This window comes from Oryctolagus cuniculus, chromosome 13 (assembly GCF_964237555.1).
Source record: "Oryctolagus cuniculus chromosome 13, mOryCun1.1, whole genome shotgun sequence".
Lineage (NCBI taxonomy): Eukaryota > Metazoa > Chordata > Mammalia > Lagomorpha > Leporidae > Oryctolagus > Oryctolagus cuniculus.
This window is the reverse complement of record NC_091444.1, coordinates 61768427-61794806: the sequence shown is the minus strand read 5'-3', so window position 1 is coordinate 61794806 and position 26380 is coordinate 61768427. Positions and strand designations below refer to the sequence as shown.

At 37.6% G+C, this 26380-nt stretch overlaps 1 protein-coding gene across 17 annotated transcripts in view; it reads right to left on the bottom strand.

Annotated features, from left to right (window-relative positions):
- Positions 1–26380, bottom strand: part of LOC100345702 (WD repeat-containing protein 64) — a 172250-nt gene that overhangs the window by 111891 nt on the left and 33979 nt on the right. For all 17 annotated transcript variants that reach the window (XM_051820752.2, XM_051820748.2, XM_051820755.2 and 14 more), the window contains 3 exons: positions 25550–25660; positions 23447–23661; positions 21114–21248 (listed from right to left, as the gene is read on the bottom strand). In XM_051820752.2, the coding sequence (XP_051676712.2) occupies positions 21114–21248; positions 23447–23661; positions 25550–25660 (461 nt within the window). The remainder of the gene's footprint in view (positions 1–21113; positions 21249–23446; positions 23662–25549; positions 25661–26380) is intronic.

Sequence of the window (26380 nt, the reverse complement as noted above, 5' to 3'; positions counted from 1 at the left end):
GTGGAGAAAAAACAAACGGGGGAATGTTTTCTCTCTCCCTAATCATCCTGCAAAGGCATCCTGTAATAAGCTGAAAGAGAGCAAACACCATTTTGGACATATGTAACAGCAGCGGCAACTCCTGTGGAGACTCCTGAGTCTGGTGGAGAGGATAGATAGGGGGCTGGGTGCTCATGACTGTGGGAGGCTTGTGTGCTGGGACTGTGAAAACACTGAGGCTGTGTGGGAGGGCTCAGGGTGTGGCTGTGACATTGGGAATTCACTGGGGGAGGCTCTACATGATCAGGGCTCTCTGGTTACCTAGTGAGAGACATTGCTGGGGAACCTGAGCTTATACTAAAGACAGGCACAGATCCTTTGTGTGGTCCTTGTAGCAGAGTGGATGAATAATATACTCACCAGGGCTAGTGCCCAGGCACTGGTTTCCTTTGAGAAGAGGAGCTCAGCTGAGCCCATGCCAACAGTCCAGAGGAAACCACCCCTCTGATAAAAAAGAAGGAGATTAACTACACCAAACCTGAGTGTGTCACCTTGGACATGTCTTTCATCCACTACATGCCTCTAAATATTCCCTGAAAGCAGACACTCTACTAATCCAATTAGACATAGTCCAAAGATAAAAACTGCCATAGCAAAAAATCAAAGAAACCAATGAACATCCCCATGAATGCTGAATAATAAACTCACCAATCCAAGAAACAAGATGAAGGAAGACAAAATGACACCACCAAAAGAACATAATACCTCAATACTAGATTGTGAAGATGATGAGATTGAAGCAATGCCAGAAGTAGAATTCAAAAAATTGATCATAGGATTACTTAGAAGTAATCAGAAGCAAATGCATGAACTAATGAAATCCATAATGACATGAAAGAAAATTTCTCCCACAAAATTGAGATCTTAAAGGGAAATCAAAATTAAATATTGGAAATGAAGAATTCAATAGAAAAAATAAACATATAGTGAAGAGCCCTAACAATGGAATCAGTGAAACAGAAGAAAGAATATCCAGCTTAGAAAATGAAGCACAGGAAATTATACAGTCAGATCAAACACAAGGAAAAGACATTAGAAAACTTTAAAACACTGTTGGGAATCTACAGGATAATATCCTGAAGGCGTGGAAAGAGAGAAAGGATTAGAAGGATTTTTTGGTGAAATAATAACAGAAAATTTCCCCTATCTAGAGAAAGAAAGGGGGATCCAAGTACAGGAAACACACAGAACTCCTAACACACATGACCAGAAAAGATCTTCACCATGATATATTGAAATCAAACTCGCTACAGTAAAACATAAAGGAAAAGATTCTAAAATATACACAAGAGAAACACTGGGTTACTTTTGAAGAATATCCAGTTAGACTCACAGCAAACTGCTCATCAGAAATCCTACAGGCTAGGACAGAATGGTGAGATGGATTCTAAGTCTTAAGAGAAAAAAAAACTGTCAACCCAGAATATTATATCCTGCAAAGCTCTCCTTTATGAACAAAGGTAAAATAAAGACCTTCCATGAAACAGAATCTGAAAGAATTTCTCAGCACCCATCCAGCCATGCAGAAGATGCTTAAAGATGTGATGCACAGAGAAACACAGAAACATGGTCATCACTATGGAAGAGGGTAAAGGAAGGAAAGCTCTCAGTAAAAGTTCAAATGAAATCCAAAGTAAAAAATAGGAATATCATGGAAAAAATGGCAGGGCAAAGTCGTTATCTATTGTCACCTTGAATGTAAATGAACTTTACTCACCAGTTAAAAGAAACAGACTGGCTGAATGGATTAAAAACAAAACCCATCTGTTTGCTGCCTACAAAAACACATATCACCAACAAAGCTGCATGCACACTGAAAGTGAAAGAATGGAAAAAGATACTTCATGCTAACAGAAGCCAAAAAAGAGTTGGTGTAGCCATGCTGATATCAGACAAAATAGACTGTAACACCAAAACTGTAAAAACAGACAAAGAAGGACAGTATGTAATAATTAAAGGATAAATTCAACAGGAAGATTTGACTATTGTAAACATATATCACCTAATTGCAGGGTATCTGGCTATTTTAAAGAAATGTTAAGGGATCTAAAGGTAGACATAGAATCCAATACAATAGTAATGGGGGTTTCAATACCCCCCTTTCAGCAATGGACAGATCAACCAGACAGAAAATCAACAAGGAAATGGCAGAGTTAATCAACACTATGTACCAAATGAGCCTAACAGATATCTACAGAACTTTCCATCCTACAGTTGCAGAACAAATATTCTTCTCAGCAGTGCATGGAACTTTCTCTAGGATTGACCACATGCTAGGCCATAAAACAAGTTTCAGAAAATTCAAAAAAATTTGAAACCATACCATGTGTCTTCTTGGACTGCAATGCAAAGAAGCTATAAATCATCAATTCAGGACTCTCTAGAACATATGCAAACATATAGAGACTAAACATAATGCTCCGGAATGAACAGCACATCATAAAAGAAGCAAAAGAGAAATAAAACATTTTTGGAAACAAATTAAGATGACAGTACAACATATCAAACTTTTGGAATACAGCAAAAGCAGTGTTAACAGGAAAGTTTGTAGCAATGGGTGCCTACACTAAGAAATTGGAAAGATGACAAATAAATGAGCTATCAGTGCATCTCAAGGATCTAGAGAAACAACAGCAAAACAAACGCAAAACTAGTAGAAGAAAAGAGACAATTAAAATTAGAGAAAAAGTCAACAAAATTGAAACCAAAAAAATACAAAAGATAGCAAAAGAGCTGGTTTTTTGAAAAATTTAAAAAAAATTTGAAACACCATTGGCCCAACTAACCAAAAAAAGAAGACAGAAGACACAAATCAATAAAATTAAAGATGAAAAAGGAAATGTAACAACAGACACCACAGAAATAAAAAGAATCAGCAGAAATTATTACAAAGAGCAGAGCTCTATACCAACAAACTGGGAAACCTAGAAGAAGTGGAGATTCCTGGACACATACAACCTACCTAAATTGAGCCAAGAAGACATAGAAAACCTAAACAGACCCACTAACAAGACTGAATTAGTAATAAAGACCCTCCCAACAAAGAAAAGCCCAGGACCATTGATGGCTTCACTGATGAATTCTACCAGATATTTTTTTTGACAGGCAGAGTTAGACAGTGAGAGAGAGAGAGACAGAGAGAAAGGTCTTCCTTCTGTTGGTTCACCCCCCAAATGGCCACTACAGCCAGCACATTGTGCCAATCTAAAGCCAGGAGCCAGGTGACTCCTCCCAGTCTCTCATGCAGGCACAGGGCCCAAGGACCTGGGTCATCCTCCACCACCTTCCCGGGCCACAGCAGAGAGCTGGACTGGAAGTGGAGCAACCGAGACAGAATCAGGTGCCCCAACCAGGACCAGAACCCAGGGTGCCGGCGCCACAGGCAGAGGATTAGCCTAGTGAGCTGCGGCGCTGGCCTCTACCAGATATTTAAAGAACTAACTCCATTTCTTCTCAAGTTACTCAAAACAATTGAAAGAAAGGAAATGCTCTCAAATTCTTTCTATGAAACCAGCATTACCTGAAAAAGATGCAGCAGAGAAAAGAGAACTACAGATCAATTTCCCTGATGAATGTAGACACAAAAATCCTCAACAAAATTCTGGCCAATTGAATCAAACAACACATCAGAAAGATCATTCACCCAGACCAACTAGCATTTATCCATGGTATGCAAGGGTGATCCAACATTTGCAAATCAATCAGTGTGATGCATCACATTAACAAACAGCAGAAGAAAAACCACACAATTATCTTAATAGACACAGAGAAAGTATTTGATAAAATACAACACCCTTTCATGATGGAAACTCTAAGCAAACTGGTATAGAAAGAACATTCCTCAACATAATCAAGGCAATTTATGACAAACCCATGGCCAGTGTCCTATTGAATTGGGAAAAGTTGGAAGCATTCACACTGAGATCTGGAAACAGACAAGGATGCCCACTCTTGCCATTTCTATTCAATATATTCCTGGAAAATTTAACCAGAGCAATTAGGCAAGAAAAAGAAATCAAAACAATTCAAATTGGGAATGAGGAAATAAACTATTGCTATTTACAGATGACATGATTCTATAAAAAGGAGATCCTAAAGACAATACACCAAGAGATTATTGGAACTCATAGAAGAGTTTGGTAAAGTAGCAGGATATAAAATCGATACACAAAAATCAACAGTCTTTGTATACACAGACAATGCCATGGCTCAAAAAGAACTTCTAAGATTGATCTCATTCACAATAGCTACAGAAAAATCGAATATCTTGGAATAAACTTAACCAAGGATGTCACAGATCTCTGCAATGAGAATTACAAAACTAAAGAAAGAAATAGAAGAAGATACAAAAAAATGGAAAAATTTTCCATGTTCATGGATTGGAGGAATCAATATCATCAAAATGTCCATTCTCCTAAAGGCAATTTATAGATTCAGTGTGATACCAATCAAAATATCAAAAACATTCTTCTCAGATCTAGAAAAAATGATGCTGAAATTCATATGGTAATACAGGAGGCCTTGAATGGCTAAAGCAATCTTATACAAAAAAAAAAGCTGGAAGCATCACAATACCAGATTTCAAGACATACTATGGGGCAGTTACAATCAAAATAGCCTGGTACTGGCTAAAAACAGATGGATATACCAGTGGAAAAGACAGAAACTCTAGAAATCAATACATGCATCTACAACCAGCTTATTTTTGACACAGCAACTAAAATCAATCTTTGGTGCAAAGACAGTCTCTTCAAGAAATGGTGCTGGGAAAACTGAAGCAGGACCTCTACCTTACACCTTACACAAAAATCTATTCAAAATGGATTAAAGATCTAAATTTATGACCTGATACCATCAAATTATCTGAGAACACTAGGGAAACCCTGCCAGACTTTAGCACAGGCAATGAGTTCTTGGGAAAGACCCCAGAGTCACAGGCAATAAAAGCCAAACTGAACAGATGGGATTACATCAAATTGAAAAGCTTCTGTACTGCAAAAAAACTATAAAGCTAAGAGACAACCAACAGAATAAGAGAAATTATTTGCAAACTATGCAACAAATAAAGGATTAATAACCCGAATATATGAAGAGACCAAGGAACTCCACAACAACAAAACAAACAACTCAGTTAAGAAATGGGCTAAGGACTCAAACAGATACTTTTCAAAAGAGAAATTCCAAAAGATCAACAGACATATGAAAAAATGTTCAGGATCGCTAGCCATCAGGGAAATGCAAATCAAAACCACAATGAGGTTTCACCTCACCCCAGCTGAATGGCTTTCCTACAGAAATCAAGAAACAACAAATTCTGGCAAGAATATGGGGAAAAGGGTACCCAAATCCACTGGTAAAGCCAGTATGGAAATCAGTTTGGAGATACCTCAGAAATCTGAATATACGATCCAGCCATCACACTCCTGGGAGTTTACCCAATGGAAATGAAATCAGCAAATAAAGGAGTTATCTACACCCCCATGTTTATTATAGTTCAATTCACAATAACTAACACATGGAATCAGCCTAAATGTCCATCAACTGAAGACTAGATAAAGACATTATGGGATATGTATGTGGAAAACTACACAGCAGCAAAAAAAAAAATGAAATCCAGTCATTTGCAACAAAATGTGTGAATCTGGAAAACATCAAACAGTGAAATAAACCAGTCCCAAAGGAACAAATATCATATGTTCTCCTTTATCTATGATAACTACTAGAGCACCTAAAAGGAAATCTGTAAAAGTGAAATTGACACTTTGAGAAGCAATATCTTGAACAACCCTTATCTTGACTGTTGAGGAACAGTTTTTTAACAGAGAATGGGACTGGGAATGGTAGAGGGATGAGGAGGTAGAGTGGAAGTGGGGATGGGAGGACAGGTATGATGGGAAGAATTACTATATTCTTAAAGTTGTACTGATGAAATTTGTACTCGTTAAATAAATTATTTCTTTGGGGAAAAAAATCTCTAATGAACCGAGATATAATAACTTTAACAAAATACAAGTAAATCAAATCCAACAACACATCAAAAATATCATCCACCATGAACAAGTGGGATTTATCCCGGGGATATAAATCAATAAATGTGATATATCACATCAACAAAGTGAAGAATAAAAACCATATGATTATCTCAATAGATGCAGAGAAAGCAATTTATAAGACACAGCATCCTTTCACGATAAGGACCTTTAAAAATTAGGTTTAGAAGAAACATACATAAACACAATCAAGGCAATATATGACAAACCCACAGTCAGCATTACATTGAATGAAGAAAAACTGGAAGTGTTTCCACTAAAATCTGGAACCAAACAAGGACGCCCACTCTCACCACTTGTATTCAATATGCTCTGAGTTGTTTTAGCCAGAATCATTAGGTGAAAAAAAGAAATCAAAGGAATACAAATTGGAAAAGAAGAAGTCAAATTACCAGTTTATAGATAACGTGATTCAATGTAGGGGCAAAATTGACATTTTGAGAATTGATTATTATTTACATCCCTTGTCTCCACTGGTGAGGAACAGTGTTTGTTTCTTATTATTATTTGTTGCTTTCTTTACTTAGTGGAGGATTAATCTTATGATTATAAAATAAACTGAAAGTATGTCATTGTTGAAGAATGGGATAGGAGAGGGAATAGGAGATGGGATGGTTTGTGGGTGGGAGGGTGGTTATGGGGGGAAGAACTGGTATAATCCAAAAGTTGTACATTTGAAATTTATATTTATTAAATAAAAATTTTCTAAAAAAGAAAGTATGCCATAAAAATTAAAAGAATGGGCTGGCGCCGCGGCTCACTAGGCTAATCCTCCGCCTTGCGGCGCCGGCACACCGGGTTCTAGTCCCAGTCAGGGTGCCGGATTCTGTCCCGGTTGCTCCTCTTCCAGGCCAGCTCTCTGCTGTGGCCAGGGAGTGCAGTGGAGGATGGCCCGAGTACTTGGGTCCTGCACCCCATGGGAGACCAGGATAAGTACCTGGCTCCTGCCATCAGATCAGCGCGGTGCACCAGCCGCAGTGCACCAGCCGCGGCGGCCATTGGAGGGTGAACCAACAGCAAAGGAAGACCTTTCTCTCTGTCTCTCTCTCTCACTGTCCACTCTGCCTGTCAAAAAATTTTAAAAAATTAAAAGAATGAATAAGAAAGGAAGGAGGGTAGAGGGTGGGAGTATGGAAGGGAGGGATGGAGGGGTGGGAAGTATCACTGTGCTCTTAAATTTGTAATATGAAATACATGAAATTTGTTCACCTAATATAAATTTTAAAAATATTAAAAAGAGACTATTGCAACTAAAAGAAAAAAGATTGGATGCTTTCAGGGAGTGAGCAGGCAGGCACTTTTGACCTTGCTAAAGATTTTGCATACTCAATTTTCACTAGCTAAGATTTAATCTCATTTCAGTTGATCCATTGTTTATATAGAAAAACTGAAATTCAGAAATATTGCTTAATATTTAAAAAATAAGTTTTAAGAATGGCACTACATCACCACAGAAAGACTTTGCAGTTATATGTTTTATCCAAAAGTGGTTTAGATAGGGTAAGGCTCATTCTTGAATCAAAGATTGGGTTGGACATTGTGACACAGTGATTTAAATCACTGCTTGGGGCATCGACATGCTATACTGAGGTGCCTAGGATTGCTTCCCATCCATCTTTCTGGAAGTAGCAAATGATGGCCTAAGAGCTTGGGGCCCTGCCTCCCACTTGGGAGACCCAGATAGAATTCCTTGCTCCTAGCTTTAGCCTAGACTAGCCATGGTTGTTATGGGAATTTGGGGAGTGAACCAGCAGATGGAAGATAGGACTGGTACTCTGTTGATCTCTCTCCCTTTTCAAATAAATAAAAATAAATTTAAAAAACAATAAAGTTTGAGTAGTATGACTCCTGTTACCTCTTATTGCAACAATAAGTTAAATTCTTTGTAGCTCAATATATTATATATATTATATATAATGTATATATACATGTATATATTATATATTATATATAATGGTGATATATATATATATATAATGGTTTTAGGTTTGTGGCAGAATTTAATGGAAGGTACAGAGATTTTCCATATATTATTCCTTGTTCCCACAGATGCAGTTTCACCCATAATCAAAATTGTGCACTATAGTGCTACAATCACTATGACTTATGAGTTTATATTGCAAAATTACTGTCATCCAAACTCCATAGTTATATTATAGTACACTCTTGGTGTTCTGTATTCAGTGGGTTTTCACAAATGTACAATGACATATACACCATTATAGTATCATTGCTGAATAATTTCACTGCCCAAAAAAATCTATGCTCTGTTCTTCCTTCTCATCTCCACCATACCCCAGTGCTAGAAATGACTGATTATTATTTTTATTGTCTCCATAGTTTTGCCTTTACAGAATGTCATGTAGTAGAATCATACAATATATATTTTTCAGATTGTCTTCTTTGACTTAGTAATATACGTTTAAGTTTCTTCTATGTCTTTATGACTTAAAAGTTCAATTTTTTCCTTTAGAGAAAAAGCTTATTATCTGAATTACCACAATTTAACTGTGGCCATCTAGGGAGTGAAGCAGCAGATAGAAGACCTCTCTCTCTGTTCCTACCTCTCTATATATCTCCGTCTTTCAAATAAATAAAATAAATCTTTTTAAAAAATGGAATCAGTGAGGTATAATAGAGAATATTGGACTTAAAAAACAGAACATAGGAAAGTATACCATCAAACCAAAGACAAGAAGGGGAAATTTTAAATCTAAAAATCACTGTTGGGAATCTACAGGATACTATAAAAAAAAAAAAAACATTCAGGTTCTAGGAGTTCCTCAAGTCATGGAGAGAGAGAAAGAATTAGTAGGCCTTTTTAGTGAAGTACTAGCAGAAAACTTCCAGGGTTTGAAGAAGGAAAGAGACTTTCAAAAAGAGGAAGCACACAGAACTCCCAATAGACATGACCAGAAAAGTTCCTTGCCAGGACACATTGTAATCAAAGTCACCACAGTGAAACATAAAGATTCTAAAATGTGCAAGAGCGAAATGTCAGATTACTCTCAGAGGATCTCCAATTAGACTCACAGCAGACTTCTCATCAGAACCCCTACAGGCTAGGAGGGAATGGCGAGATATAACCCAAGTCCTTAGAGAAAAAAAAAATGTCATCCCAAAATATTATACCCTGCAAATCTCTCATTTGAAAATGAAGGTGAAATAAAGACCTTTCATAACAAACAGACATTGAAAGAATTTGTCACTACTCATCCAGCCCTGAAAAAGATGCTTAAAGAGGTGTTACACACCGAAACAGAGAAACATGATGATCAATATGAAAGAAGGTTAAGGAAGAAATTCTCTCAGTAAAAGATCAAAGAAGCTCAAAGTATAAATTAGGAATATCTTTGGAAAAATGGCAGGGCAAAGTCACTACTTGTCAATAGTCATATTGAACGTTAATGGCCTCAACTCTCCAGTTAAAAGACACAGACTGGCTGAATGGATTAAAAACAAAACCCATCTATCTGCAGCTTACAAGAAACACATCTTTCCAACAAAGATGCATGCAGACTGAAAATGAAAGGTTGGAAAAAGATATTCCATGCCAACAGAAACCAAAAAAGAGCTGGCATAGCCATCTTAGTATCAGACAAAATAAACATTAACACAAAAACTGTTAAAAGGGACAAAGAAGTGCACTATATAATGATTAAGGGATCAATTCAACAGGAAGATGTGACTATTATAAATTTATATGCACCTAATTACAGGGCACCTGTATATTTAAAATAAAGGTTAATGGATTTAAAGGGAAACTTAGACTCCAGTACAATAGTACTGTGGGACTTCATTACTCCACTTTTAGCAATGGACATATCAACCAGACAGAAAATCAACAAGGATACAGAAGATTTTATCGACACTATAGACCAAATGGACCTAACAGTTATCAACAGAACTTTTCATCCTACAGTTGAAGAATACACATTCTTCTTAGCAGTACATGGAACTTTCTCCAGGATTGACCACATACTAGGCCATAAAACAAGTCTCATAAAATTAAAAAAAAATGAAAAACACACCATACATTTTCTCAGACCACAGAATGAAGCTGGAAATTAGCAACTCAGGAATCCCTAGAGCATATGCATGCACATGGAGCCTGAACAACATGCCCGTGAATGAACACTGTGTTGTAGAGGAAATCAAAAAATTTCTCGAAACAAATTAAGATGACAATACAACATATCAAAACTTACAGAATACAGCAAAAGCAGTGCAAAGAGGAAAGTTTATAACAATAGGTGCCTACATCAAGAAATTGGAAAGGCACCAAATAAATGAGCTATGAACACATCTCAAGGATCTAGAAAACTACAGCAAATCTAACCCAAACTAGTAGGAGAAAAGAAGTAATTAAAATTAGGAAAAAAGTCAACAAAATTTAAACAAAAAAGATAAAAAAGATCAGTAAAACAAAGAGCTGGTTTTTTGAAAAAATAAATAAAAAAATAAAAATTGAAACACCATTGGCCCAACTAACCAAAAGAAGACCCAAATCAATGAAATTTGAGATGAAAAAGGAAATGTAACAACAGGCACCACAGAAATAAAAAGAGTCATCAGAAATTACTACAAAGAGTTGTAAGCTAACAAACTGGGAAATCTATCAGAAATGGATAGATTCTTGGACACATACAACCTACCTAAATTGAAGCATAAAGACATAGAAAATCTAAATAGACCCATAACCAAGACAGAAATTGAATCAGTAATAAAGGCCCTCCCAACAAAAAAAAAAGCCCAGGACTGGATGGATTCACTGCTGAATTCTACCAGATATTTAAAGAAGAACTAACTCCAATTCTTCTCAACTATTCAAAACAATTGAAAGAGAAGGAACCCTTCCAAATCTTTCTACAAAGCAAGCATCACCTTAATTCTTAAACCTGAAAAAATGCAGCAGAGAAAGAGAATTACGAACCAATTTCCCTGAAGAACATTAGACGCAAAAATCCTCAACAAAATTCTGGCCAATGGATTCCAACAACACATCAGAAAGATCATCCACCCAGACCAAGTAGCATTTATCCCTGGTATGCAGGGATAGTTCAACATTCACAAATCAATCAATGTGATACATCACATTAACAAACAGCAGAAGAAAAACCATACAATTACCTTAATAGATGCAGAGAAAGCATTTGACAAAATATAACACCCTTTCATGATGGAAACTCTAAGAAAATTGAGCATAGAGGGAACATTCCTCAACACAATCAAGGCAATTTATGACATACCCACGGCCAGCATCATATTGAATGGGGAAAAGTTGGAGCATTTCCACTGAGATCCAGTACCAGACAGGGATGCCCACTCTCACCATTGTTATTCAATATAGTACTGGAAGTTTTAGCCAGAGCTAATACGCAAGAAAAAGAAATCAAAATGATTCAAATTGGGAATGAGGAAATCAAACTATTGCTGTTTGCAGACAATGTGATTCTTTATTTAGGGGATCCAAAGAACTCTACTAAGAGACTATTGGAACATCTAGAAGAGTTTGGTAAAGTAGCAGGATATAAAATCGATACACAAAAATCAACAGCATTTGTATACACAGACAATCTGTTAAAACTCCTTCAAGAAGAAATAAATTGAAAAAGCCTACATCTATTAAAGCTATTAAATCAATAATTAATGACAGGCCCAGGTGGGGGGTCACTGGTGAATTCTACAAAACACTTTTTTTAAAGATTTTATTTATTTATTTGACAGGTAGAGTTAAAGAAAGCTAGAGGGAAAGACAAAGAGAAAGGTCTTCCTTCCATTGGTTCATTCCCCAAAATGGCCACCATGGCCAGAGCTGCACCCAGCCAGGAGCCAGGTGCTTCCTCCCAGTCTCCCATGTGGGTGCAGGGGCCCAAAGACTTGGGCCACCTTCTACTGCTTTCCCCAGCCACAGCAAAGAGCTGGATGGAAGAAGAGCTGCTGAGACTAGAACCAGTGCCCATATGGGATTCCAGCACTGCAGGCAGAGGATTAACCTACTGCGCCACCCCCACAAAACACTTAAGAGATAAATTATACCTATCCTCATTAATCTCTTTTAGAGGATAGAATAAGAAGGAATATTTCCTATTTCATTCTATGAGGCCAATGTTACCTAATCAAAATAAGACAAAGATAGTCCAAGAAAAGAAAACTACAGACAAATATCTCATAAACATACATGGGAAAATCTTCAACAAAAAACCAAATAAAATCCAACAAGGTATAGAAAGAATTATATGCAATGGCTTTAGTAGATTGAATGTTTGTGTCCACCACAAATTCAATGTTGAAATTCTACGTAGTATGATGATATTAAGAGGTGATGTCTTTGGAGTGTAATTTAGGTCATAAGGATACAATTCCCATGTATTAGTGTCATGAACAGGACTTGGCTCCTGAAACTCATGCAGAAGTTTAAATCTCAAAGTCTTATATTAGTTGTTGATGTGTTAGGATAGACACTTTATCTAGTTCAAGTATCTGAAAGATAGAGCCACTGGGAAATATTTGGGTCACTGGGGGATTGCTCTCATAAGATAGTTCTTAAGAGAATGTTGTTTATTGAAGCCACATTTGGCTTAGTTTCCTCCTCTGCCTTCAGGCTCACCATTGTGCATGTCCACCAGATGCCAGACTAATAGGGCTGCCCAGTTTTGAACAGTGAACCTTTAAAATGTAAGCCAGAATAAATATACTCCTTCCCAAGAAGCTCCTTTAAGATATTTTACCTGAAGTAATGAAAACCTAACTAACACAATAAGCTTATAAAATAAAGTACATAACCCTCTAGTCCTCTTTCTGGCAGGAGACTATAAAGGGAGAACACAGCCATCTACAGCCTGGAAAGAAGGCCACCACTAGGACTTGAAAATGTTAGTATGTTGGCTCCATGATTTTTCTCCAAAAACTGTGAGAAATAAGTTTGTTGCTGAAGTCACCTTATCCATAATATTTGTTATATAAGCCTAAACATTTATTCAATAATCCAGTGCGATTTATAAAAAAATCTACTTTAAAAAATCAGTTAATGTAATCAATCATGTCAACATGCTGAAGAAGAAAAATCACATGATCATATCAATAGATGCAGAAAAAATATTTGACAAAATCCAACAGAAACATTTAGCAAAGTAGGAATAACAAAGTCTTAATTTTATAAACGACATCTATAAAACAGAGCTAACAACATACTCAATAGTGAGAAACTAGAGGATTTCTCACTAAGTTCAAAGAATAAGGCAAGGATGTCCCACTCACCACTTCTTTTCAGCATCATATGTACATCCTACTTATTGCAAAAAGACAAAAAATGAAATAAAATGGTTACTTATTTGAAAGGAAGAAATAAAACTGTCTTTTTTCACAGATGATACAGTGTTTTTTGTTTTTTGTTTTTTGTTTTTTTTTTTTTTTTTTTTTTTGACACGCAGAGTGGACAGTGAGAGAGACAGAGAGAAAGGTCTTCCTTTGCCGTTGGTTCACCCTCCAATGGCCGCCGCAGCTGGCGCGTGGCGGCCGGCGCACCGCGCTGATCTGATGGCAGGAGCCAGGAGCCAGGTGCTTTTTCTGGTCTCCCATGGGGTGCAGGGCCCAAGCACCTGGGCCATCCTCCACTGCACTCCCTGGCCACAGCAGAGAGCTGGCCTGGAAGAGGGGCAACCGGGACAGAACCCGGCGCCCCAACCAGGACTAGAACTCGGTGTGCCGGCGCCGCTAGGTGGAGGATTAGCCTAGTGAGCCGCGGCACCAGCGATACAGTTTTCTATGTAGAAAATCCAAAAATCGATTTTAAAAACCCACTCATAACTAGTAAGTAATTATAGCAAGTTTGCACAATATAAGGTAAATCAAGTATATAAAAGTCAATTGCTTTCCTATATTCCAGCAATATACAAGTGGAATTTGAAATTAAAAATATAATATCTAAATTAGCAAAGAAAATAATAAAATATTTTAGTATCAATCTAATAATATAAGTAATATCTATAAAGGAAAGCTATAACACTCTTATGAAAGAAATCAAGAACCAAATAAATGGAGATATATTCCTTGTTTATGAATAAGAAAACAACATGTCAAGATGTCAATTTTCACCCTGTCCTATAGATTTAATGCTATCAAAATCAAAATATCAGTAACCTATTTTGTAGATCTCAAGATACTGATTCTAAAATTTATGTAAAGAGGCAAGAGGCCTAGAATAAATGACAATATTGAAGGGAAGAACAAAATCAGAGAACTAACATTACCTGACTTCAAAACTTACACTAAAGTTACAGCACTAAATACAATATGGTGTTGGCAAAAGCATATTCAAAGAGATCAATGGAACAGAATAGAATTCAGAAATAGACCTATATAAATATAGTCAACCGATTTTGACAGAGGAGCAAAAACAATACAATAGAACAAAGCAATTCTTTTCAATAAATGATACTGAAACAACTGGGCATCCACATACCAAAAAAAAAATGGAAGAATCTATACAGAGACCTCACACTTTTCACAAAAATTAACTCTAAAAAGGACAGACCTAAATAAAAATGAAAAACTATAAAACTCCTAGACGATAACTAATTGGAGAAAATCTAGGTAACCTAGGATATGGCAACTATTTTAGATAAAACACCAAAGACAAAACCCATGAAAGAAATAACTGATAAGCTGGACTTGAACCACAGGCTGAGAGAAAGTACTTCCAAAAGATGTATTTGCAAATGATTGTCATCCAAAATATACAAAGAACTCTTAAAACAAATGGATGACAGAAACATAGACAGAATATCTGAAGACACCACAAAAAAGAAGATATATACCAGCCTATGAAAATATTATCCATGTCATAAATGTTAGGGAATTGCCAACTAGAACAATGAGATATCACTATGAGAGTGGTCACAGTTCAAAATCCTACCACCACCAAATTCTGAAAACAAGAACTCTCATTCCTTGTTGGTGGGAATGCGATACAGCCTCTTTAAAGGAGTTTGGCAGTTTCTTTTAAAGCTAAACATAACCTTACAATATGATCCACCAATTGCACTCTTTTTTAAAAATATTTATTTATTTATTAGAAAGTCAGAGTTACACGGTGGGGGTGGGGAGAGAGAGAGAGAGAGAGAGAGAGAGAGAGAGAGAGAGAGAGAGAGGTCTTCCATCCACTGGTTCACTCCCAATTGGCTGCAACGGCCAGAGCTGCACCGATCCGAAGCCAGGAGCCAGGAGCTCTTCCAGGTCTCCCACATGGGTGCAGGAGGCCAAGGACGTGGGCCATCTTCTACTGCTTTCCAAGCCATAGCAGAGAGCTGGATCGGAAGAGAAGCAGCCAGGCATAGAACCGGTGCCCATATGGGATGCCGGTACTTCAGCGCAGGGCTTTAACCCTCTGCGCCACAGCTCCAGCCCCCACTGGTTCCATTTTTAAGGCTCTCCATTGCATTTTTATTTGCTCTATTGAATTCTTCATTTCATTTTGATTTCTCTTTAATATCTCAATTTCATGTTCAGAGAGCTCTGTTCACTTCTCCAGGGTTAAGGGCATGCCTAAAGTGACACACCCAGGTTTGCCATGGTAAATCTCTTTTTTTAATCAGAAGGGAAGTATTTTCTGCTCAGCTGAGCTCTTCTTGACAGAGACCAGTGCCTGAGCACTAGCTCCAGTGGGTGTAATATTCTTCTGCTCTGTCCCAAGGACCACACAAAGGATCTATATGGTCCTCAGTGTGAGTTCAGATTCCCCAGCAATGTCTCTCACCAGGTAACCAGGAGCCCCCAAGCTTATTTTTTTTTCCCACTGAGACTGCTTTAAGTCCCAGCCACACTGTGACTTTTCCCACACACTCTCGGTTTTTTTTTTTTTTCACAGTCCCAGTTCAGAAGCTTCACACAATCACAAGCTCCTAGCCCACTGTTGTTTCTCCCCACCAGAGTCAGGAGTCTCCACTCGGCTGATTGCAGGGTGCAGACACGAGCTGGCACAGCTGTTATGTATGTCCAAAATGGCACTAGCTCTATCGGCATGTACGCTTTTGTGAGGTGACTGGAGAGAGAAGCTTCAGGCCTCATTCCCTTTAGGCTCTCCCTGTTGCTTTTCCACCAGTGGCTCGGGCTACTGCAGTCTCGTCTCACCTCTCTTTCCAGTGCTTGTGCATGGGCTCTTGGCTATTGGAGTCTGAGCCGGGGTGCCCACGCTCTCCAAGTAGGTCCACCATGTCCCTTTAATTTCCTCTGCTGTTTTTTCCCAAACTCTTCCTTGAGACTATACTATCTCCATTTTTTTAAAACTATTTTCTCCTGGCTAGAGCAGTAAGCTCCCTCCCTACTCCACCATCATGGAACCTGCTTCTGTTTATTATCATTGGTACTTTCTTTTTTACTTAGTCAATATGGGTTATCAATTTTATTTACATTTTCCTAGAACTTATGACTTTTATTTTGGTATTGTTGATTTTGTCTATTGATTTCCTATTTTTAATTTCACTGATTTTTGCTCTGTATTTGATTAATTCTATTTTCCTTCTTAGATCAAATTTAATTTGCTCTTCTTTTCTGGTTTCACAAGATGACTGATTTTAGAACTTTTTTTTCTGACATATTGTACTCAACACTGTAAAATTTCCTTTAAATGATGAATTCTCTAAATCCTTCTAGCTTGAATGAGTTACATTTTCTTTTTTATTTAATTCAAAACATTTCAATTTCTCGTGCCTCTTCTTTGACTCATGTGTTTTTTTGTAAATGTGGTTTTTTTTTTAAGATTTATTTATGTTTGAGAGACAGATGTACAGACAGAGAGAGGAGAGACAAAGGGGTCTTCTATCCACTGATTCATTTGGGTTGCCAGCATTGAAGGTGGTAGCTTAAACTGCTAACACCATAGCACCATGCTCCAACTTCGTGTCTTCTGCCTGGTGGATCTCTCCATTTATGGCCAAAGACTGTTGAAATCTCCAACAGTAACAATTGACTCACCTAGTTCTCCTTGTAGGTCTGTTGGTTTTATTCTTAAAGGTTTTGATGTTCTGTTATTAGGTACATTAAAGATACGTCTTAGAAAATTGACCTTTTTATCATTACATAGTATCCTTCTCTATCTCTAGCAATTATTCTTGTCCTAAAGTCTTTTCCATCTAAAATCAATATACCCTATTTTTATACTCCTTTGATTATAGTATTTTAGTATGATATATCTTTTTCCGTCCCTTTATTTTTAATCTACATGTGTCTTTATATTGAAAGTATGTTTCTTGTAGACCACATAAAAGTGGATCTTGTTTTTTTGATCACTTGGACAGTCTCTCTGGATTGGTCTGTTTGAGCATTAATGTTTAAACTATTTTTAATTTAGTAGTATTTTTTTCTTTTTTTTATTTGACAGATAGAGTTAGACAGTAAGAGGGAGAGACAAAGAGAAAGGTCTTCCTTCCGTTGGTTCACCACCCCCAAAATGGCCGCCATGGCCGGCGCTGTGCTGATCTGAAGCCAGGAGCCAGGTGCTTCTTCATGGTCTCCCATGCAGATGCAAGAGCCCAAACACTTGGGCCATCCTCCACTGCCCTCCTGGTCCACAGCAGAGAGCTGGACTGGAAGAGGAGCAGCTGGGACTAGAACCCGGTACCCATATGGGATGCTGATACTGCAGGCAGAGGATTAACCAAGTGAGCCACAGCGCAGGCCCCAATTTAGCAGTATTAATGTCTACTATATTTGATACTGTTTTCTATTTATTGCTCTTGTCCCTTGTTCTTTGTCCCTCTTTTTTTCTCTCACTGGTTTGTGGCTTTTGTGGTTTTAATTGAATATTTATATGATTTTTTTATCTGCTTTTAATATCAATGATACTTTTTCTTCTCTTTAGCAAGCACCCTATTGTTTGTAATATACAGTACAATGAGTTTTGTTCACTTTCCTTTGTAAAAATTTTTATTTATTTACTGAGAGAGAACTGTCCTGGCAGAGATCTCCCATTTGCTGGTTCATTCCCACAACAGTTGGTGCTGGGTCATGCCAAAGCCAGGAGCCAGGAACTCAATCTGCATTTCCCATATGAGTATCAGTGTCCCAAGTACTCAACTGGGATCACCTGCTGTCTCCCAGAGTGTGAACTGGCAAGAAGATGGAATCAGGGGAAATTTAGCTAGGACCAAAACTCAGGAACATTGTGATGGGATATGAATGTTCAGGGCAGAGTCTTTTAACGACTAAACTAAACATCTGCCCCTAAGTTCACTTTGAAATAATATTATTCAGCTTTATTAGTAACGCAAGTACTTTATGATCACTTAATAATCCTAGTTCTTTCCTCTAGCCCCTTATGTTATTTCTGTCCCTTTACTTACACATAAATATCTAACAGTCCTCTCATAACTGTGTCTGATGCTGGTGCTTGTCCATCTCTTCTGCCTTTTAGGATGCCTTTTAATTTTTTGCTTGATACTCAAACATGGATAAAAGGAACTGCTATAAATAGGCCTTTCATAATGTGGTGGTGAGGTGTGGAGAAGGTGCTACTATGCCATTCCTGTTGTCATCAGATTTCAGTCTTTTAGTCAGCCTGTGCATCTGCACTGGGAACCTCACAAGCACATCCTAGTTTTGCCTTTAGTTGGAACCAGGTGGATAGAGTGGATTGAGGTTATGTAGTTCGCTTCTGCCGGGTCAGTTATTATCTAGTAAAACCTCAGTAGCTTAGGCTCTGGTGCAATGGTTTATCTTGTGGGTACACCTTGATTACAATAGAATGCTTTGGTATGTTTTAAAGATAAATGGCTCCTTTTCCCCTCCCCCTACCAAAAGCACTGGGGTTTTCCCCAGTGTTCACCGTGAGAACCTAGTTGAGCTTCTGGTCGTAAAACTTATGAAAGTGTGATGGTTTACCATGGCTGGGATCCCTGGAGTTGTTACTATCAAAGGTGTCCATGTTGAGTCCCCAAAAAGTTGTGAGTTGCTGTTTAGGTTTTCCCTCCCTGGTACTTGTTACTCTGGAGGTAATCTGATTGTGGATTTCTGCTCTGGTAAATTGTGATCCTCCTATTCTGTGTCTGTCTCCCCAGTGTGGGGCACCAAAGTTTCCCTGTGACCTCACTTTTCTGACCAATCTGTGAAGAGCTATTGCCTTTCGGTTTTCTGGTTGTTATGATGGAGTGACAACTTACAAGGTCCTAGGTACCACACTGGAATTCAGAAGTCTATTTTTCTTTTTTTTAATTTTTATTTAATAAATATAAATTTCCAAAGTACAGCTTTTGGATTACAGTGGCTTTTTCCCCCCATAACCTCCCTCCCACCCGCAACCCATTCTCTCTCCCATCCCATTCACATCAAGATTCATTTTCAATTATCTTTATATACAGAAGATCAATTTAGTATATACTAAGTAAATATTTCAACATTTGCACCCACACAGAAACACAAAGTGTAAAATACTGTTTGAGTACTAGTTATAACGTTAATTCACATAGTGCAACACATTAAGGACAGAGATCCTACATGGGAAGTAAGTGCACAGTGACTCCTGCTGTTGATTTAACAATTGACACTCTTATTTATGGCATCAGTAATCACCCTAGGCTCTTGTGATGAGTTGCCAAGGCTATGGAAGCCTTTTGAGTTCACCAACTCCGATCTTATTTAGACAAGGTCATAGTCAAAGTGGAAGTTCTCTCCTCCCTTCAGAGAAAGGTACCTCCTTCTTTGATGGCCCCTTCTTTCCACTGGGATCTCACTCACAGAGATCTTTCATTGAGGTCATTTTTTTGCCAGAGTGTCTTGGCTTTCCATACCTGAAAAACTCTCATGCCATCAAGGTGGCATGTACCAATGCCATCTTACTAGTCAAAGTGATCAGTTTCAGTTCATAATTGATCATAATGATAGGATTAAGAGTCAAAGGGATCACATAAACAAGACTAGTGTCTGCTAATACTAACTGATAGAATTAAAAAGGAGAGAACAATCCAACATGGGAAGCGGGATACACAGCAGACTCATAGAATGGCAGATGTCCTAAACAGCATTCTGGCCTTAGAATCAGCCCTTAAGGCATTTGGATCCGGCTAAGATGTCTATTTTTCTAAGATATGTTTATTGAAGTATAATTTACATACCACAGTATTCACTCATTCTAAGTGTACAATTCAATGGTTCTTAGTCAATTTATAGAGTTGAATAGCAATCACCACAATATGTCTTAGAACAATAAGTCTCATCACTCCCAAAAATTCCCTTGTGTCCATTTGAGATCCCTGCTCCCACCACCAGCCCTGAACAACCACTGATCTGCTATCCATCTTTAGAAATTGGCCCTTTTGGGCATTTTATATAAATGAATTCATACAATATGCAATATTTTTGTCAAGTTTCTGCCACTTAGCACAGTGTTTTTAAAGTTTATCGATGATGGGGGGGTGGTTATGGGGGAAAGAACCACTATATTCCTCAAGTTGTATCTATGAAAAAATGCATTCATTAAATAAAAACTTAAAAAATAAAAAATAAAGTTTATCATGTATCTAGTGAATTTATTAAGCAAAATTAAAATACAGTAGCTGTTTTCTAGCTTTGAATAAATATTTAGCCAAATTGAAAGATGGAACATTCTTTAAAATCATCTCTCTGTAAGAACACCATCCTCTATATCACATAGGAAATATAATGATTGTGCTATAGATCACATTCATAGAAGACTGGCTAGCCAAAAGAATGATTTAAAAAGAATGAAGTTTATCATCAGAGTAATACTTAGAAACTGTAGTTATAGATACATCTGTATTTATTATTCCAGTAAGTTAAAACAATAAACAACCAATGAACAAAATTCCTGTTAGGACACATCCTATTCAGATCTGCTGAGTAACTTCAATTCTCTTCTGAAAAATCCAATGAACTTTGTTAAACAAATGAAAATGTTAGCATCTGATTTCCATGAAAACCAGTTTTAAAATTCCAAGGCAGCCATGGGACTATCATTGTATAAATTATGAAAGTCACAGAATGTTCACATATATGAACTGTTGTACTTACAAATTATCCTCAAGTCTCCTCAATGATCCCAAAACAAATGAATGGATACTGTCTAAGGAGCAGGATCCAAAGCAATTTAGGGCTGGAATATATCTAATTTTCATAACCCAGTCATTATGCAGCTTCCTTTTAACACTGGGGATTTAAAGAGGGGAGAGGGTTACTTTCAGACACACACAGACACATTACGCTGAGCTTCTTTCTACTGAGCATTTGAAAACACTTTAACTGAGTTTCAACTGTATGCTCTGCTAATTACGTCATGTATAACAATCCTATGCATAATGCCACTTTGAAATAGGTAACTAAATTTCCAAATCTAGCCTATTTAAGATGAAAAGATGACTTTATAAGATTATTGTAGGCCGGCGCCGCGGCTCACTAGGCTAATCCTCCGCCTTGCAGCACCGGCACACCGGGTTCTAGTCCCGGTCAGGGCACCGGATTCTGTCCCAGTTGCCCCTCTTCCAGGCCAGCTCTCTGCTGTGGCCCGGGAGTGCAGTGGAGGATGGCCCAAGTGCTTGGGCCCTGCACCCCATGGGAGACCAGGATAAGTACCTGGCTCCTGCCATTGGATCAGCGCAGTGCACCAGCCGCGGTGGCCATTGGAGGGTGAACCAATGGCAAAGGAAGACCTTTCTCTCTGTCTCTCTCTCTCACTGTCCACTCTGCCTGTAAAAAAAAAAAAAAAAAAAAAGATTATTGTAAAATACTGAGGTATAAATTCAGAACAAAAGGAATAATGTAGAGAAATCTCAGTCTGTTATTAGCACTATTGTGCTTACTGCAAACAAACCTTTATGATGACTCCAGAATTTAATTATCCTTTGGCCTTAATACTTTCTTTTTGTTGAACAAGAATATCTTGGTAAGATAATATCTCTATATTCAGCCTATTTAACACCTCATTCTTGGAAGCATTCTATCATCTCCCTGATTATGAACCACATTATTAAATCATCTACATGTAAATAATCTCTTATAAGAACCAATGTGAATTAGCATTCATTTTAACTGCACTAAGATTCCTCAAATTCCTGAGATACCCAAATCTCATGTCTGACATATCTATCTAATGGGAACATGGATTGAAAAAAATCCATGGAATTTTCTGACAGGTGGCACACATCTCAGTCAAAAGAAGATTCATGTATCAGCGTTTATTCTAATAGCCTAGCATAATTAGAATGAGATGCTTCCTGATAGATAGAGGAGCATATCATATATAGGAAAAATCCTCCTTCAGTTCTAGTGACAAGTACTTTGATTGGACTAAGTACTGCTCCTATGTGGAGGATAGAAAATGTACCCAGTCAACTACTGTGTCAATCTCAGTGTTTAAGTAATGGAGGTAATCTTAATTCTACGTAGTTATAGTTGTACTGAGCTCCTATTTATTTACGTGAGGGGCAGAGATACAGAGACAGAGTTCCATGGTTCATAAATGCTGCAACAGCCAGGGCTAGGCTGGCCTGGGCCATACAGAGGCCAGGAGCTGGAAACTCAGTCTTGGCCTCCCACACTAATATTATAAGTGAAATATTGTATCTGATTTTAAGTTGTAATTTGATTAATGAGGAAGATACATATAATACAAATTATATTTTTCTGCTTTTAAAAGTAATATATACCTCACTCTAAAAACTTTGAAGACATTTCAATTACAAGAAAGCCAATAATAACCCAAAATCTCATCATGTGGTGATAACTGTTAGCATTTTTGTCTGGTGATCCCTTTGAAATGCTTATTGATCATTTGTACTTATGTATGCATGTGTGTGAATTATCTGTCCATGGCCTTTGTTCAGTTTTCTCTTGGGGCCTAATTTTTTAAATTGAATTCCAAGACCTTTTAAAAAGCATCAATTCATTGCCTATCATATTTGTCACAAATATTTATTCATTTGATATTTACTTTTCAAATGTTATCTTTTGATGTCCAGATGGTTTTATTTTGAATATAGACAGATCTCTCAAACGTTTTCTTTGTATTCTGTATCCATTTTTTTTATAGTTAGAATCATCTTCCACATTCATATGGTAGTAAGTAGTCATATATATATATAAATATTATAGCATTTTCATGATTTAAACTTTTTCATTTAACTCTTCAACTCATTCAAGGACTTGCAGGTTGAAGTTGCCAAATATATTTTAAAAAGGAATTTCAGTTGCTAATATTTCTGTCTGCCTGCCCTATAGAAGTTCGTTGAGGCAAGAAGCCTCATTCAGTTTCGTATCTGAGACCTCTACCATGAAATCCGGAACCTCTCTATATATGAGCAATGACTATAATTATTAAAACAACAGGACCACTCATATAATATCTTTACCTTTTAAAGTTCTTTGAATCTAAGACCTGATTTTGACAGTTCCTTTTGGATTTTGTCTGCTTTAGTCGAAAGTCAACACTATTTATGGTGAATCTGCTCACAAAACCACTGTCATCCCCAAAGAGGATGTCATCTCTGTAGAGCTGTTCAGGCATAGGCACCACACACACACACAGGAGGCGGGGGTCCATGGGCTCAATCACAAAGTAGTTTTCCTAGAAACAGAAGAACACTTCAAATGAGCTATTGTCTTATTCTATTTAATATTTATTTATTTATTATTTATTTTATTTGACAGGTAGAGTTGCAGACAGTGAGAGAGAGAGACAGAGAGAAAGGTCTTCCTTCCATTGGTTCACTCCCCAAATGGCCGCCACAGTCGGAGCTACGGCGATCTGAAGCCAGGAGCCAGGTGCTTCCTCCTGGTCTCCCACACGGGTGCAAGGGCCCAAGCACCTGGGCCATCCTCCACTGCCCTCCCAGGCCACAGTAGAGAGCTGGACTGGAAGAGGAGCAATCGGGACTAGAACCCGGGGCCCATATGGGATGCCAGCGCCACAGGCAGAGGATTAACCAAGTGAGCCACTGTGCCAGCCCCGTTATTCTATTTAATGTTTATCACCCCTATTATTTGATAAAAATTTTACTTTCTGATATTTCTCATTTTAGATCTTTCCACAGTGAAAAAGTAACTTTATTTTTTAAAATTTTTTCCCAAAGAAACTGTTTATTTAATGAGTACAAATTTCATAAGTACAACTTTAGGAATATAGTGATTCTTCCCATCATATCTGCCCTCCCACCCCTACTCCACCCCTACCTCCTCCTCCCTCTACCATTCCCAGTCCCATTCTCCATTAAGAAAAAAACAAAAACAAAACTGTCCCGGACAGTCAAGACAAGGGATATTCAAGTCATTGCTTCTCAAAGTGTCAATCTCATTTCTACAGATTTCTTTTTAGGTGCTTTATTAGTTATGACAGATCAGGGAGAATATATGGTATTTGTCCCTTTGGGACTGGCTTATTTCACTTAGTATGATGTTTCCAGATTCATCCATTTTGTTGCAAATGACTGGGTTTCATTTTTTTTACCACTGTGTAGTATTTCATAAAGTACATATCCCATAATTTATACAGACTTTAGTTGATGGGCATTTAGGTTGATTCCATGTCTTAGCTATTGTGAATTGAGCTGCAATAAACATGAGGGTGCAGATAACTCTTTTATTTGCTGATTTCATTTCCCTTGGGTAAATTCCCAGCATAGCATGGCTGGGTAAAGGAACTTTAAAAAGACAAAATTACCAAATAAAGGTTAAGAAACACTGTGAGCCCAACATAATGCTTTTGGGTGCTTTATGGGAAAGTGGGTAGAGGACCTACCTCTGGCTCAATAGTTAATGATTTTCTGATGTATTGCTATCTATTGGATTTATCAGAAAATATTCACAAGAAGCCTAAAAAAGATCCAGATGTTACCATATCATTGACATAAAACTAGGTGGCAATCAAGAAACTCAAGTATCAGTCTCAATTATCTTACAGAGACTTATCAGGAGTAAAAATATCCTAACATCCAAGTTATCTAGAAATACTCAGCAAACATTTCTCAAGCCAATTATTATTACTGAATGGTTCATTAAGCTCTACAGCTATTGCTCTTCTGGAATTCAGTCTGTATAAATTAGTTCAATCCATCAAAAAATATTTATTGAGCATCTGCTATGTGCCAAAGATTATTCCTGGCATGGCAACATGTCAGTCATAGATGAGCTGCCTCATTAGACTTTTTTTTTTTTTTGGTCAGAGTTAAACATTTTATTTTAGCCATTTTCTTACCTAAAGAAAGAAGCTTTGAACTTGATAACATAAGCATAACCAGAAAAATATTACTTGGATTCAGAGAAGGGTACTAAAAAAGAAAGGAATTAGCCTCTCCCTCTCAAAACCAAATTAAACAGAAAATCCAGAATTAAATACACATACATTAAACAGAAAAAACACCCCTTTTAATTACAGGATATTAATATTGGATTTGATCAAATCCAGGCCAACCACTCAGGCTACCCCATTTCTTTGAGTATTTCTCTTGGCACAGTACCTGGCTGTTCTCTTGAGCTTTATAATCCCAGATAATGATGCTCCTTTCTGTAATGGCAACAATTCGTTTCAGCTGTAAGAGGTAATCACATCCTGTAATCCAGGAGGTACCCTGATAGGAACACAGAATTGGGGGATACAATGGGTTTCCTCTTTTGACATAGTAGTGGTACTAAAGACTAGCTTAGTTATGTGATGAGCCCCATTTTGTGACTTTCTTTAGGGAAGAACCTTACACAGCTTCCTTTGAGTATCTTGAGGAGAGGCTCCCATCTTTCCCCCTTTCATTGTGACCCTGATTTCTCACTGCCATCGGCTGCACCATGATCAGCTAATGCCAGAGGCAGTCTCTGGAAGCACACGGCAGCTGGCAGATCAGCCATCTCTGAACACCATTCACCTTTTTTTTAAAAAACTTTTATTTAATGAATATAAATTTCCAAAGTACAGCTTATGGAGTACAATGGCTTCCCCCCCATAACTTCCCTCCCACCCGCAACCCTCCCCTCTCATGCTCCCTCTCCCGCTCCCTCTCCCATTCAATTCACATCAAGATTCATTTTCAATTCTATTTATATACAGAAGATCAATTTAGCATATATTAAGTAAAGATTTCAACAGTTTGCACCCACACAGAAACACAAAGTGTAAAGTACTGTTTGATTACTAGTAATAGCATTAAATCACAATATACAGCACATTTAGGACAGAGATCCTACATGAGGAATAAGTGCACAGTGACTCCTATTTCTCCACATGGGAACAAGGAGATTAGATTTAGGGTACTCAGTAAAGCAGGTTGTCTGGCCCTGTTCCCATAGTAAAATTTTAT